Source organism: Pan troglodytes, chromosome 6 (genome assembly GCF_028858775.2).
Source record: "Pan troglodytes isolate AG18354 chromosome 6, NHGRI_mPanTro3-v2.0_pri, whole genome shotgun sequence".
Lineage (NCBI taxonomy): Eukaryota > Metazoa > Chordata > Mammalia > Primates > Hominidae > Pan > Pan troglodytes.
Genome location: NC_072404.2, coordinates 150,726,644 through 150,743,584, shown reverse-complemented (window position 1 = coordinate 150,743,584; position 16,941 = coordinate 150,726,644). Strand labels below are relative to the sequence as shown.

The window sequence follows — 16,941 nt, the reverse complement described above, 5'->3', positions numbered from 1 at the left end:
CATTCCACACTTAATATGATTTTGAGTTCTCTCTCAGTTTAATTCTCTTTACACATATTTTGACTTGACGTTGCCTTTCTTAAAATATGAAGCTCACACTTGAATATAATAATCCACGTATGATCAGATAATAGATCTCTTTTATTAAAACTTGTTATTAATATTTATATTTTCCCTTATGTTTACAGAGTTCTTTTATAAAAATATCTTGTAGGGTAGTTATCTCCATTTTATAAATGAGAAGCAGAGTGGTTATCATTCGTGATTTGCCTAAGGTCACACAATTGCTAATTTAGACATTGCACATCTATTTATATGGTCTTAATGTTACTTTTTTAGGCGTTCCATTACCCAGTTGCCAGACCAAGTATCATAAGCCTATTTAAGTAAAACCACTAGACCTTTTCCCATACACGCTAATGGTTAGATCTTTTCCATTCTACCCTTTCCAAATGCATTTTTAAAAATCTAATGTATATCTGTTAAATTGTATGTGTTTGGATTTGGTATTGTTAGAATGTATCCTGTTTGTATATCCCCATCTTAGAAGTTTGTCTTATGAAAGAACTATGTGATTATAAAGTGATAGATGCATGTTATTAATAACACTATTAATAACATTTGTCAAAGAATGTAAGAGTTTTAAGAATAGTTGTAGTTTCCGCTATTCTGTCATCTGTAGAATTGGCTTTCCGTTTGCATATTTAAATGAACTTTGTGGGTTTTGTTAAGTATAATAAAAAGCATGGAGTCAAATATAAGCCAAGAGTATTATAGAGACTTTTAGGCTGACTCAGTATCTCAAGTTCTGTGTAGATTCATCTAAACACTGCTGTTATCCATGCTATACTTTACCATGTTATCCCAAAAGGGAACCATCAGCAAATTTTACCAGAAACTGCTGAATTCAAGATACATTCAATATATATTATACTTCTGACATCCTAGGAAGCCTATCCAAAGAATACATTACTTTGATAGAATTTGTTCTTTATGAAAATTCATTTTGACTCTCATTGATAACTTTATTCCATTTTGGGGGAGGATTGAGGAGTCAGTGGGATGGGAACAGAGCTAACTACAAAGTCTTTTGAGTTTAGATGGGCAGCAGAAGGGGAAAGGAAGTGGGCCGTGGGATATATAAGGACTTTTCCAATGGAAAACAATTGTCAGTGGAACCTCTATGACTACTTGTTCAATTTCAGAATTAAACTTCCTGTATATTTTAGGTGGAATCGAGCTGAGTTCTAGTCAAAATGCTATGCATTATTTCCCATGAAAAATACCCCCAAACACAAGCAGACAGAACAGTGGTTGATAAACCCATCATATTCATTTCTAAAGAAATCATCAAGCCCCAAATCTGTTTTAGAAATTTCTCAAGAACTAATTCTAGACTGGGCATGGTGGCTCAGGCCTGTAATCCCAGCACTTTGGGAGGCAAGGCAGGCAGATCACCCGAGGTCAGGAGTTCGAGACCAGCCTGGTCAACAAGGTGAAACCCCGTCTCTACTAAAAATACAAAAAAAAAATTAGCTAGGCTTGGTGGCACTTGCCTGTAACCCCAGCTACTCAGGAGGCTGAGGCGGGAGAATCGCTTGAACCTGGGAGGTGGAGGTTGCAGTGAGCTGAGATCGAGCATTGCACTCCAGCCTAGGTGACAGAGCAAAGACTTGGTTTCAAAAAATAAAAATAAAAAAATAATAATTCTAAGCATGTTGCTTCCAGAGTCTGCCATTTCCTCCATTTTTGGTATTTTTCTAACAGTGGTTTTGTGCTCTCACCTGTGAGGATTAAGAGCCTGGGATAAAACTCATTTTCAGTCTAAAGATTTAAACTCATTTGAATTGAGTAGATGCTTTTGTGATGTCTGCATCTCTCCTGACTTAACAGTTCCCTTCTTCACATTACTTAATCTGTCCTTTTGGTTAGAAGATCATGCTCTTACCTAAAGATAGAAGGAAGCAAAATGAACATGGAACTACATTGCCCTGCCTTTTCTCCTGTCAAATATGGCATCAGGCTGAGCAGTGGCTTTTCCTGATATTCCCCTTATTCAAAACATAGCTTTGTCTTGCTTTCAGCATTTTTCACTTTCCTCAGATCATTATGGATTCTGACTTTAATCCGTAAGAATTATACTTTTATATACAAGTAGGTTATATACCTCTACCCATCTTTTCTAAGCTTTCTTTGCAAATCTAGTCCCATCAGATTCTCCCTGTGTAACAACCAACTTCTTTAGATTTCCTCTAATTTTCTTTTCCTTATAGATTTATTTATTATTGCATAGTCAAAATGTCATGTTTTAGCATCTTCTGTGGCCTGTGAATCACTGCTCTCTATAACCATGGGACCACTCCCACCCATCCTTTTCCCGATCTTTTTTTGGATAGTTGTTTTCTTAAAAAATCTGGAAGCAGGCTGGGTGCAGTGGCTCACGCCTGTAATCCCAGCACTTTGGGAGGCTGAGGCTGGTGGATCACGAGGTCAGGCATTCGAGACCAGCCTGACCAACATGGTAAAACCCTGTCTCTACTAAAAATACAAAAATTAGCCGGGTGTGATGGTGTGTGCCTGTAATCCCAGCTATTTGGGAAACTGAGATAGGAGAATCGCTTGAACTTGGGAGGCAGAGGTTGCAGTGAGCCGAGGTTGCACCATTGCCCTCCAGGCTGAGCGACGCAGCGAGACTCCGTCTCCAAAAAAAAAAAAAAAAAACATGGAAGCAAACGTTCAGGGTTATATGTTTAGGAAACATACAGTACCTACTGAAGTTCAGGTTCAGGCATTGTTTACTACATAGAAATGATTAAATCGAGGTCCTTTTCCTAGAGGAGCTCAAAGTCTAGTTGTAAAAAGTGAACATGTAAACAAATGATTGCAATACACTGTGGTATTTGCAAAATAGCGAGGATGCCTGCCATCTAAGAACTCAAGTATAATTATTCCCATTCCCTGCTTTTGTAAATCCTAAAATTATGTCACGTCCTCCTAGGGTTTCTGTTATTTTTGCAGTAGCCAACCAGTTCTTCGTTGGTCAGAATGAAGTCCAGAATAAAAGTTTTCTTCCTATTTTCACCTTGGAAAAGAGAGATCGTCAGCAAGGAATGTTTTATCAGGTTTATTTTCTTCTAGCAGATTTAGACTTCAGAGATGTTAGGGTGGTTGACACCTTCCATGTCTCTGCAATTTTGTCATTTGTTTTGGGGAAGTCATATTGGGTGAATATTCTGGTGATCTGTGTATTGTCTCCTTATTTTACATTCCCTTGACCATCTTTGGATCTCCTCACAGGGCTTTGTTCATGGTCACTGCTCAGTTTTGTGCTCACTTAAATGCTTCCCTCCAGGCTGCTGCTTTGACATTGTAAAGATCTTTTATATGAATCTTTTTTGTCCCTTGCCTTCATTTAGCGTTGCTTACATATTGTGGTTCGGGTCTCATCTGATCCAGTCTGTGATGCTTCTAAGGGTGTATGTATCTTTTATATTCAAATTTGTTTACTTTTTCCTCTTTTTTTATATAACTTTGCACATGAGTATTTTTTATTTTGTCTTAGATTCTGATTCCTTAGATCCTTCATAAAGCAGCCATCTAGATTCTTCTTGTTCTCATTAATCTGATTCTCCTTCAAAACAGATTTATAGATCCTTATAGGAACATTCTAGAAGAGAATAATATACATTATGCCAAACACATCTACTTATATTTTGAAATGTTCCCACTGTATTTTTTTATTTGCTGCCTGTGGCCTGTGCGTCCCTGTGTTCTCTATGGGATGCCCTTTCCCTCTTCCACATCAGCTGCTTTTCCTCTGATGTTTTCTTATTTGCCGTTTATCCTATATGTAGAATGCAAGAATTATTCACTTCCTTCTTTATGCCCCACAGGTCTTTGCTCATACTAGAATAGCATTTATTATCCCATGTTGTAGTTATTTAAACACATTTACCCTTCCCTTCTGTTAGCCCATGAGTCCTGCCCAGGACACAGACTGGTTGGTAGTATGCTTGATGGCAAGAACAAATGCTTTGGAGTCAGACTGATTTTAATTGCTGACTGCAACACTTTAACTCCATAACCTGGGACAAATTCTTTAAACTACAGTGCCTACTCAGCCTCCTCATTTGTAAAATGAACCTACTACTTAACCTCATTGGATTGTTGATACTAAAGTAATTGAGTACATAAAGTGCATAGTGAGTGAAGGAATAGTGGCTGGAGTAGAAAAATGGGTAGAATATATCTTAGAGACTTTTGTTTAATATCCTGTACACATAATAGTGGAGTATTTGTTTTTAATAAAACATTCCTTCTTTAAACAGTTTTGATGCGTTGGACTTTTTAAAAGTATATTTGCTTGTGTTTTGGCATCTGAAATGCTATTAAAAACATATCATCTTAGTGGCTCATTTCCTTCAGTTTACATGCAGAGAAACCTCTTGGACCCCAAAACTTAACTTACTCCTCCTGCATTCAGAAAGCTTTGCATCTTTTTGGAGAGAACCATCTGTTCACAGCATTATACAGATAGGAATTAAACAGATTTTGTTGGGGAAAGTCACTTTCCAGCTCTTCTCAAGTCAGACCCTCAAGTCTGCAGATATCTTGATGCATGTAACATTTCTAAGACACTGAGCTACATGCTGAAGAATGTACAGGATGTCCCCATCAGGCTTTTCAGCGGAGTTGTGAGAGGTGAAGTATGAGTACATGGAAAGGTGGACAGTAACTGCAGTCGATGGCACGGCACGGTGTGCTGCCAGATGAGTGGTTCAGACCCTAAGTGCTGGCCGGTGGAAGAGAAGAGACTTCGACTTTTGGAAGATTGAATAAAAACTACTTGAAGAGAACAAGAAAGCATTCTAGACAAGGAGAATGGAGGGAAAAAAGTTTAGAAAGCACAAGTCATATGTAGCGTGTCTGGATTTTTCTGTTTATGTCATTTCTACTAGTATAAACAAATATTGCCTTTTTTGTTGTTGTTGTTTTGACTGTTACTTTGTTCAGGTTGTTTCTGCTCAGAACTCTTTTTTTATTTGGGTTCTTAAGATTTTCCACTTAATCCAAATTCTACTTTCAGATCTATTAAACCCTTAAGATTTTGTCTGTGACCTAGTGCAGTATTGGTGTGTCTTGCATTATAATAAACATAGTTGTAGAAATTTGAGTGTAAACTATTTAACTAGAATAACATTTTTCATAAACTGATTTTATAATGTCTATAACAATTCGTTTACTAAGAAGTCACTTTCTCTGCATATTTTAGTTAATAAATTGGAATGATTTTTGTGACTGCCCTGATGTACAGTACACTTATATTATGAAGGCTTTCTTTTGAATTTCAATATAACAAATTTTGTCTGCTCTTTGAAGTTTAGTTCAGCATAAATCATTTGTATTTGAGTCACTTAGAGATTCATTGTTGAGGTTTGAGGAAGTTTAGACTTTGTTCAAACCAAGACTTTGTTCAAATGAAGATGCACTCCATCCCAAAACTGGTAGGAGATCACTTATAAGAGGGAGGGGTGTGGGGGCAGGAGCTAAGACAGGTTGTTCCCTATGTCCTTCTAAAAATGCACAAAGATTTGAAAGTCTAAATGGCAAAGAGTTAATCATAGTAGGAACCAGGTTTCTGATGTGTAGCCACTTGCACCAAGAAAGATTTGTTTAAGTAACCTAACCACTGGAGCCTGTGGTTTTGAACTATAAAGGACAAGAGTGAAGATGGAAGACAAAAGCTTTTTAGAAAAACAAAATCAGGTTGTATTGAGCCTTTTGGTAATGACCATTAAATATGGCTCAAAAACTGAAGTGCAGAATGAACACTTTTAGGTGTATTTTGTGACTGGGTCTCTCAGTGACTACTTCCCGGTAGGGGTGTATTTATTGTTTAATGAGAAGACCTTGAGGAGGGGGTACCAAAAATAAAGTAGAGGCAAGAATTCCAAGACGGCACAATATCCTGATTTGGTGGCACAAAAATATATTCGTGGAAACAAATCTACTGGAATTGTCTTGTTTGGGGGCTTGTTTTACATGTGTTTTATCTCACTATGTTGTCATTATGCAGAGGTCTTCTATGTCTTTACCCTTTTAGCAGCAGATCTTATTTTTCAAATTAAATCTTACATGGTACCCTAATACGTAAACTACATGAAATCAAGGTGGGAAGGAAGGATGCCTTGTCCTGGTACCCTGCCCCCTCAACTTCCTCCATTCTTTCAGGTGAAGGTTTTGTGCCAGCTGGAAAAACCCATTGGCTTGTTGCCAGTGACAGCTTACTGTTAGGAGCAGGTTTTCCCACATTTTGCTATTTATAGTTTTACATTTCATAATAATTAACATATTGCAGTTAACCTGGAGAACAGAAAGATACCCACTAGATGCTATTAATGCTAACTGTGTGTGCTTGCCCAAGCAGTGTTCTGTGAAAGGTCTGATGTCAGAATTCATTCTGAAATATAGTCTATAATATAGTCATTGTTTAAATGCCTTTCTGTGTACTTCCTAGTAAACAGTTGGACTAGTACAGTGTTATGCAGAAATACTAAAGATAGTTTCAACCTGTTGTGAGATTTTCAGGTTTGGTGTGGGAGGAGGGGGAGAACTATATAGTAACTAAAATGGAAACTCCACGAATGCTACTGTTCTTCACCCACCAACACGTTCCCGTACATGTCCCAACTGGCCTGTCTTTTTACTGAACTTATGTAGCATATTTTAATCATATACCACCTTGGCATTTCTTCTGTTGCTTTTTCAGATGTAGTTGTTGAACTTTTCATTTATTTTCATTGTCCCACTGTCTAGACTTTTAGCCCCTTGAAAACAGAGGTCATGGTTTAAGTGCTTTTGTGTTTCATGTACACTGTAGGCATTCAGTAAAGAGTTGCTTTGATTTTTAGCTTGGTGGTCTTAATATATGCATTTTATACTGATTTTTTAAACGGTTGTTGTTGCTGAAAACTAGATTTGGCAGCTTGTTTAGTGCATCATGATCCGCTTACTATGGATTCTGCTACCTTGACCAGCAAGGTAGCAGAATTTTAACTATAATTTCTTCTTTAATAAGAGATTTTCTGAGGCAGGTAAATGAAGTATACTGATACTTCTTACACAGTAGAATATGAAAGTGTGACACGTGGCATCTTGAAAGTACTTTAAATTGTGTGCCTTTGAGTTCTACACTGAAAAATAAAACTACTACCAACAACTTGACCCCCTTTCCTGCCCTCAAATTGTTTAGAACTGAAAATAGTGTTTTGTTGTACATATTTATATTCCATAAAGTAAAATTTTTTAACATCAGAAAACATCTAAATATATTATCGATTCCTTAAGAATAAACACTCATTCCCTGATGTGTTATACTACTACTAATTACTTTTAAAATAAAATTAGTATTGTTTTTAATATAAAATGTTTGGTAACTTGATTTTTATTATACTTTGCTTGCTCTTTTCACATCTTATGGTAAGTTTAAAGTACTTTCTGATGTCTTGTCTTTGTAATGTTTTAGTGATAAGAAGACTCATTATTAGATTGACTACACAGTACCTCTGAGAATGATGAGTGTTATTCCTAAGTTCCTAAAAGGAGACTAGTACACAGGGCTAGTTCCTGGCAGTAAGAAATACCCTGCCTTAGCTTTTTGGAAAATTTACTATCCGTTCCGTATTGACCACCAGTGGAGCATTTGTTATTAGGCATTTAGCAAGTAATGTGCTCCAAATTGCATTTCCTTCTCTTATTTTTATCCTTATGAGAGAGTAAGGCAGGTGTTATTTTTAGTTATGAATTAGGTGTCCTGGGATGTACATGCCTAAATTATATTGACAGCCAGTTGTGGAGATGCCTTATACAACCTATCTACAATGTTTTCTCTATGAGACCTGCTGACTTATACACGTTGAATTGTACTCCAGTGTGAAGTCCTGTATAAAGAAAAGAAAATGAACTTGCATCAAGTTGAGTCAGTGGTCAAAGTCCTGGTACTGTTTGAAAGGAAAATGTGCATTCAAGCGAGATCATATAAGAGCCCTAGAAGCAAAGGAATCGACTTCCTTTGTGTCAGTGGTTCTCAACTAGATACAATTTTGCTTCCCTAGAAGACATTTGCAATGTCTAAAGACAATTTTGGCTGTCAAAACTGGGGAGTTGGTACCCCTAGCATCTAGTGGGTAGAGGCCGGCAATGCTGCTAAACCTCCCACAGTGCTTAGGACAGCACTCCACAACAGAGAATTATGTAGTTCAAACTGTCAGTGGTGATGAGGTTGATAAACCCTGCTGTATGTGTTTCAAAGAATGGAATTGCCAGAAGCCCTCGCAGCCAAGACAAATTTGGGTCATTGGGAGGGAATAGGGAATCAAGGAGGTGACTTCAGGTATGGCCGGACTGAGATGAGCTATTTTGATGGGATTAGGATTAAGATGATTTCCTTTCTCTCACCTTTTCTTTGTGCCAGCACTTGGCATAGCAATAGTGGAAAAAACAGTGAAATAAACTTCTTTTCTTCTAAGCTAGATGGAATATGATCCTATTCCAAGAGCTAAAAGCATCATTCTACTTCCCTGTAACACTTGCAGCTTTACTGTAAGCCACATCCATGCTGTCAGGCTCCCAAAATGTCAAGGCACATGATTTTTTGGGGGGAGGAGGGGTGTCAAGATTGTTGCATTATAAACTAGCTAATTTATTTCCCAAGGTATTCTGTAATCATAGTGCACCTGGGAGGATCTAAATTTCTCACTGTTTCTGCATCATGTGCCATATGTGAATTTCTTTGGCCAACATACCCTTGCTTGATTTGATTAGTCTACAATTACAGGAACAAATGTCCCTTAAAACAAACTTTTTTTAGAGTAGTTTTAGGTTCACAGCAAAACTGAGTGGGAAGTACAGAGAATTGTCATATAACCCCTCTGCCTTTATTGTCTTTTGACTTTATTACTAATTTTCAAATAAGATTTATGTAAATGCAAGTGTTATTCTGTTAATGCAAAATTAAATGTTCCTCAATTTCATTGCTCACTAAATGGTAAAGCAAAAGTTAGGAGCAGATTGTTCTGATTTATGGGATATTCTCTCTCTCCCTATTCAGTAGAAGAGGGAGAATCATTTGCATGGACTTCTTAGGGACATTAGCCACTCAGTGTAAGAGCATTTATCTTCCTGAAAATGTTCCCATGTAGTTATACATCATCTTTTTATTTCTGGGGGATTTTATTTTTCTTATAGGAAGTTTTCCCTGTTTGGCTTTTGCCTAATTGGAAGCTATTTTAAGTTATTCACCATGACAGTTGGAGTGCTTTAAAAGTTAGAGTGTACCATAGCCATAAACCTTCCTGTGATTGAGAGTGTTCTAGGACTTATATTTGTGATCTTGTTTGTGTCTCATGTAGTTAGGGAGCCAGGGGGAAGCTAATGATTGTATTCTTGAGCAGAATTTTTTTCTCCTGGCCACAAAGTCCAGTTTCTTCCTTTAGTCACAATATCTCTCTGCTAATCATGGCCAGTGGACACACTATAATGCTTCTCTGTTTCTCTTTTGCCTCCTTTCAATCATGGGTCTTCCCCTGGGCTTTCCCTTTAATATTTGACCCTTTAAAAATTAATAGTCTGTACAGAGTAGATCGAGAGAGTAAGCTTGCTTGCTTTTTTTTGGACAGGGTTCAGGTTCAAGTTCTCAATAACAAGTTTTGTGAACTTGGGCAAATTATTCCTGAGTCTGTTTCTTTATCTAGTAAATGCAGATTATTTATCCTCGTCTGCCTGCCTCTCAGGGCTGTTGTGAAGATCAGATGAAATAATTGACTATGAGAGTGCCTTGTAAACCATACAACACAATACAAATGTAAAATAATATGCAAATATAAGAAATGTGAGGTTTAGTAAATTACATCAATTATGAAATGAAAGTAGGCTTGGAGAATTTATTTTCCCTTCTGTTGTCTTGTTTTGTGTAGCCTAGAGTGCTTTTTCTTCATCTTAATAAGTTCAGAGATGACCTTCGTTCAGTTTAGTTGTAGTTTTTTATCTTTTTATAAATAAGGTCAATGGAGTTAAATGCTTCACTTGTTGAAACATGATATAATTTGGCATTGATCAGTGGTTGGTGCAAAGCAAAATTTCAAAAAGAAAGTTCTGATTTTGCTAAGCAGCATAGATCGTGCCTGTTAGAACATCCTCCTCCTCCTCCTTCTCAGCGTTGATTGCTAATCAGTTCTGTAGAATCAGAAATATTTTTCTATGCTTTTTTCAAAAACTCCAGTTTGTAATTTGACTTACATTGCTATTTTCAAAAATAAAACAACTATCTAAGTATTTGTTAAACAATTAGGTAGTTGTTATACTTCACCCTTTTCCCCCTGACCAGTTAGTTATACTATGTGGATTCTGGATGGTAGTAGATCAAGTTAGTTTAGTCACAATTTATAAAAAGCCTTTTCTATGTTGCTAGTGTCTTCTCATGTTTGATACTATTCATAAATAGACCCAGAAAACTGTAGGACTCCGGGACTCAGGCTGTGAATGATTGGTAGAACTGTTGGAGTAGAGCAGGCAGACTGTGTTGGAAATTATTCCATCTAGAAGGTATCAGCTCCTGCCTCCTCGGCCTTAGTGACTAAATGGAAATACATTCTTTTCAAATTCAAAAGCCTGTTCATTACTGCTTTTCTCTTCTGAAGCACATTGCCAGTTTTATAATCAAGAAGGACTTAATTATTTTTCTTTTTCTATTGCTTATGTTTATTCTTCATAAAATGACTTTTCTTCCATTTGTGGGCTGAGAAATAAGCTCCTATATTGGACTTTGCAGACTTGGCTTTTTTATAGCGTAAATCAGCTCAGCTGGCTAAATGCCTCACTAAGTGAAACTTCATAATGTAGCTGGAACTAAATTGTGCTCTGGAGCATTGAGTCTTTAAACTGGATTATTGATTTACAAACCCATAATGGTGAAGAGGCTATAGAGAGACAAGAAGCTCCCTCTCCTGATCCTTGAGCAAGTTTTTCCTCACTTCAGGGGCTCTGAGCTCACGAGCAAAATCCTAACCAAGTTTATCTTGCTAGGACAACCCATTTTAAATGCTCAATAAAGAAAGAATAATTCTTCTCCCTCTTAACCACTAAAGAACAACATATGTTTCTAACGTAGCTTTTTATTTTTTTTTATCTTTCATTTTTTTGTTGGTAAATCTCCCAGACAACAGCAGTTCTGTAGAGAGTTTAAATATGAAGGAATGGCAGGACGGGCTAAGGGCACTTCTACCCAACATTAACATCAACTTTGGTGGACTGCCCAATTCTTCCCCCTCCAACGCCAACCACAGTGCACCAACGTCCAACACTGCCACCACCGACAGCCTGAGTTGGGACAGCCCTGGCAGCTGGACAGACCCAGCCATCATCACAGGTAACTTTCTCACTCCCTTCAGCTCCACTGACTGCCAACAGTTTGGTTTTTAGCACAGATTAAATAAAAACCGAGATCTCTTCAACATAGGCTTCTTTTCACAAAGCCGCAAGTGTGGAGTGGCTTGTTTCGTTCTCAGGGGTCATGCAAGTCTCATTTAACCTGTCGGCCTAGTTGTGTATTAATAAGAAGGCATTTGGTGCCTAGGTTGCTTCTTCTGGTTTAAGTAGGTGTTAACATCTGGCAACATGTGTATTTTGTAGGCCTCAAAGTACAAAAGGATCTGACTTACTCTTCTTATAAGGAACATACTCCACTTTTTGTTATAAAGCTCTCTATTATAAGGCTGTCTTGTTACGTATCCCTGTCAGAGGAGGAAAAGCACAATTGGGAAATGCCGTCAGGCAGTTCTGGGGAATGGTGTTTTGCAGCTCTGCCTCTGTGACAGTGGGAGACTAAGTCTAGTTCAGAGGAGGCATGGGTTTGTGTGCCAATAAGTTCTTTGTTGTTGGGGGAGGATTGGTTTAAAAGGTCTTATTTGGAAGGAGTTTAAAATTGTAATCTCTTCTGTGTTTCCTTTTGGTTTTGCTTTCTAAATTTGTTTGACGACCTTATTCTTTCCACACAAACTCACCGTTTTCCCTCTTTTTTCTTTTCTCTCCTTAGGTATTCCAGCGTCTTCAGGAAACAGTTTAGACTCTCTTCAAGATGACAATCCTCCACACTGGCTAAAATCCCTTCAGGCCCTCACAGAGATGGACGGCCCCAGCGCTGCTCCATCACAGACCCACCACAGCGCCCCCTTCAGCACACAGATCCCGCTGCACAGAGCCAGTTGGAATCCCTACCCTCCTCCTTCAAACCCTTCCAGCTTCCACTCCCCACCCCCAGGCTTTCAGACGGCCTTCAGACCCCCCAGCAAAACCCCCACAGATTTACTACAGAGTTCAACACTGGACCGCCATTAGGCAAAGAGGAGCAACCATTAGAAAATGCAGGATTTGTCCCACTCTGTTTTCTCCCTCTCAGCCCACCACCCACAGCTCCCTTCTCATCTCTTATGTTCTGAAGAATCCAGTACCTGATCAATTTTTTTTCTCCCTAACCCCAGATGCAATGCGATCACAGGGTCATTACCATCTCTTTATTAATTGTAAAAATTTTTGTTGATCCAGCATTTGAGTGACACTGTTGAATGTTTCTAAAAATGCCTTTTTAAGGAGAGAAAAAAAAATCAAAGGGCAGTCTCAATACTTAGAAAATTATTGTTTGTCTGTTGCGCATAATAATGACATAATCTGCTTAGCAGAAAATGACGATTAATCTATAGGAAAGGTCAAGTAAATGCATTATCAACTGCAGAAGTTTGAAAACCAGGTTCATTTACGTGAGATTGCTAAATGCATGGGGGAAAGCAGTGGTCCTAGCATCCATCTTGTATTCAGCTTATCATTATTGCAGGGAAAATGCTTTTAATTTAAATTAATTTTTAATTCTTTTGGCAAGTTGATGGCAAGGACTTGATTGTGTCATTAAGCAAAAGAATGTATTGGAAGTTGATGGAAAGACAAATTTATCTGTAGTAGTAACTGGCCGATTGCTAAAGAGTTCATAAGGAGGTGAGAAGTAATTTTTTTAAAGGAGAAAAATTTTTTGGCTTTAGATTTAAAGTAAATTGAAATGTTTTAAAGAAAAAAGTATTCACAGATTTAATACCTATTAATAATATAAGAGCTGAAATGTAAGTGATTTCTTCAGTACTTCTCCTCTGTCGGAATCTTTTTTCTTTTACCATAAATTCACCTGACGAGGGCACTCTGAGATAGCACTGCTCTGGGGCCATCTGATCACCATCAGGAGCAAATCTCTGACCTCCTTGCCTGCAGCTTTTACTTAACCCTGTAGTTTCTGGACGTTTGTGCAGTATTGAAAAGACAGGAGAAAAGAAAACAGAAACCTGGTTATAACCTGACGCTAAAACTAAAAACAAGGAAATGTACCTCTTTCTTCAGAATTAAAACTAAAATCTTAAATAAAACAGAAAACTTGATGATGACACTTGGGTTGTTCTTGTTTTTGTTTTTCTGTTTTGTTGCATGTGAGTTTGAAAGATTTTGTGACAAGTAGCCATCAGATGCTTCCATTTGATTTGACATCTTCAACAGTAGGGAGGGAGGATGGTTTAGAAGAAGAAAGTGGAGGAGAAACAACCATTTTATTGACAGTCAATGGCATCCTTGAAGTTCAGCCCATCTTGTCCTCAAGAATCCCTCTTCCAGTGCCTTTCAGTAGAAGATTCCTCTTTCTGCTATTGTATTATGCATGCCAAGCCTTCCCAACTGAGAAGCCTTATGTGCCAGTAATGGAGAGGTTATTGACATGTTGAGATGTTGGTTCTCTTTAGGGAGACCTGGCAGGAGCAGCAGTCACTATGTCACACAAGTGGCATCTCTTTGTGAGTGCCATGATGGGAAAGAGATCGGGAAACACTGATGTAGATGATCCACAGACACATCTTTTATGACTGACCATTTTAGGAAGTACCTGATGATGGGGCAACGATCGCACCACTGACCAAAAGAGGGTAGAGGATGAAAGTTACCTGTTCCCCAACAGAGCACCAGGATCTGTGTGGTTTGTATGTCTTGCCTTGGGCTGCGTTCAGAAGCCCAAAGCTGGAACGGGCATATTTTCAGCCATGTCCATTAAGGGATGTGATGTAGGATCAACTAAATAGATCTAGATCGTACGTTCTGTGCTTTCAGGTGGGTTTTTTTCATCCTTACCTTTATGCTGTACTTTAATTTGTTAAAATTTCAACACAATTTTTAGAAACTTAAAACATGATATTCTCAAATAAATGTCACCACAAATAGATGGTGATCAAGTGGATAGTAAATTGTTTTGTAAAACTAACAAAATTTCCCTGGATAAGAGGAGAGGACTAGAAATAACAGGCTGTCTTTGCCCTTGAACTTCACTTCAGTCTCCTGAACCTTCACATTGTACTGCAAAGTGATGGACCAATGCATAAATAATATTCAGATGGCAGTGAATTGTAATCAAGGCTTTTTGCGGGGATGCGGGGAAGTCCTGAGATGGGCATATCAATAAAAATGTTGCTTTTTTTGTAAAAGGAGGGAACTCCTACCTTATAAGGCTGTGCTGTAATTGTGTGTATGTTTAATCAGTCATACAGAAGAGTTTATAAAAAGCATGACTTTATAGAAAGTATAAAGAATAAAAATAATAATGACCTGTGTGTCTACCACCAAGGTTAAAAATAGAGGCCAGGCATGGTGGCTCATGCCTGTAAGCTCAGCACTTTGGGAGGCCGAGGCGGGCGGATCACCTTAGGTCAGGAGTTCAAGACCAGCCTGGCTAACATGGTGAAACCCCATTTCTACTAAAACTACAAAAAAAAAAATTAGCTGGGCATGGTGGCTCGTGCCTATAATCCCAGCTACTCGGGAGGCTGAGGCAAGAGAATCTCTTGAACCCAAGAGGCAGAGGTTGCAGTGAGTCCAGGTCACGCCATTGCACTCCAGCTTGGGCAATAAGAGTGAGACTCCGTCTCAAAAAAAAAAAAAAAAAAAATAGAACCTCTGGTATCTTAAAACCTCTATTTGCCCCTCTCCAGTTAGACTTCATTTTCTTTCCTTATCATCTCAAATAGCCATTATTTTAATTTCTGTGTTAATCTAAAAGAGTTTTGCCAGCTGTGTATCTATGCCTGAATAGATTGTTTAGTTTTAAAAAGCTGAGTAATAAACCCAAGCCTAGCTGTAGAAGGAAAGGGTGATGTTGTCACTATTAGATTAAGACTTTTAGGAGAAGATAAACTAAATAGCTTCTGGGGCATAGTTTGGCTTTAGTGTCTCCGATCATTTATGAAAGCCTCTTAGAAGTACAGTGGCCAAGGTTATGAGTGAGTCCTGGAAAACAGGGCTTGCCAGTTGGGGTAGGTCTTGTCAGGTAAGCACAGTCCCAGGTGTCTGGCAGAAATATGGTCTACAGGATCAGTTTGCTGTCTGTTTCCTGTGTCAAAGCTCACCATGGCTTCCCTCCAGTCCTCTGGAGTAGATCACAGACACTTAGTGAATTAAGTGTCTTAACCCTTTGGGGTGAGAGGTGGGGTTTAAAACAAGTGTCAGCTGATTAATTCACCAGGGCTTGGCGGGGAGAACAGAAACTTCATTAGGCTTGGTCAAAATCAGAAAGTACAGAAAAGAGCCTGAAGCAAACTGACTTAGGCGGCCTGTTGGTATAACAGCAGTGGGAATCTTGGTACTGACAGCTGTCATGGATCACAATACTCAGATCTGGTACACAGCAGTCATTTCTAGTATTTCACTTTGTTCTGTCTCCTTTCTTAGATGATCTTCCTATATTCCTAAATCCCACACCCTAGTCTTTTATTTATTTATTTTTTTAAATCTCATTTTGCTGGAGTGACATCCTCCAGTATTTGTTAAGGAAAGGTACATGGGAGATAAATATTTTAGTAATTTGCTTGTCTGAAATAATATTTAATTCTACTTCTCAGTTGATAGTTTGGTAAATACAGGATTCTACGTTGTAGATATTTTTTTCTGCAGAAATTTAAAGGCTTATTAACTTCTTGCTTCCAGTTTTGTTGTTGAACAATCCAAAGATGCTGTCATCCTCTATATGTAATCTTTCTCCCTCTCTGGAAGCTTGTAGCAAGTTTGTCTTCTGTGTTCTGGAATTCCATAGTGATCTCCCTTGGTGTGGGTCTATTTTATTTTATTTATTTATTTATTTATTTATTTATTTATTTATTATTTATTTATTTATTTTTTGAGATGGATTCTCACTCTGTTGCCCAGGCTGGAGGGCAGTGGTGCGATCTTGGCTCACTGCAACCTCCGTCTCTCAGGTTCAAGTAATTCTTCTGCCTCAGCCTCCCAGGTAGCTGGGATTACAGGTGCCCACCACCACGCCTGGCTAAGTTTTGTATTTTTAGTAGAAACAGGGTTTCACCATGTTGACCAGGCTGGTCTCAAACTCCTGACCTCAGGTGATCTGCCTGCCTCGGCCTCCCAAGGTGCTGGGATTACAGGCGTGAGCCACTGCTCCCAGCCAGGTGTGGGTCTATTTTAATTCATTTTGGTGGACACAGTGGACATACAGTATGCTTTTAAAATCTTATGACTCATTTTCTTCAGTTCTCGGAAATTTTCTTGACTTATTAGTGAATTTCTTGCACTTACTTTCTCTGTTCTCCCTTTCTAAAAATTCTATTATTTAAATACTAGACTTTCTGGACTTCTGCTTTTTAAAATATTTTCTCCAATTTTCTATCTGTATCTTTGGCTCTTCTTTCTAGGAAGTTTTTTTCTCAACTTTATAGTTTTCTTCTCCTTGTGTTGTCTGTTTCTCCAAGTTGCTTTTATCTGTTTGCTTTAATTTCTGTCTTCCTTGTTAGAGACTTCTACACTTGATCTTAGCCAAAAGGCCAAGAACTGATTATATTAGAGACTCCTTAGATGCTT

General features: G+C 38.2%; 1 protein-coding gene across 8 annotated transcripts in view; it reads left to right on the top strand.

Moving 5' to 3' along the window:
* The window catches only part of CNOT4 (CCR4-NOT transcription complex subunit 4), a 148,352-nt gene extending 134,869 nt beyond the window's left edge, over positions 1–13,483 (top strand). For 4 of the 8 annotated variants that reach the window (XM_001145725.6, XM_009454270.4, XM_063815617.1 and 1 more), the window contains 2 exons: positions 11,216–11,425; positions 12,092–13,483. In XM_001145725.6, coding sequence (XP_001145725.1) covers positions 11,216–11,425; positions 12,092–12,393 — 512 coding nt within the window. In that variant the 3' untranslated portion in view covers positions 12,394–13,483. The remainder of the gene's footprint in view (positions 1–11,215; positions 11,426–12,091) is intronic. The other 4 variants (XM_001145798.7, XM_009454273.5, XM_054655218.2 and 1 more) reach the window with 1 other exon arrangement.
* The last annotated feature ends 3,458 nt before the right edge of the window (positions 13,484–16,941 follow it).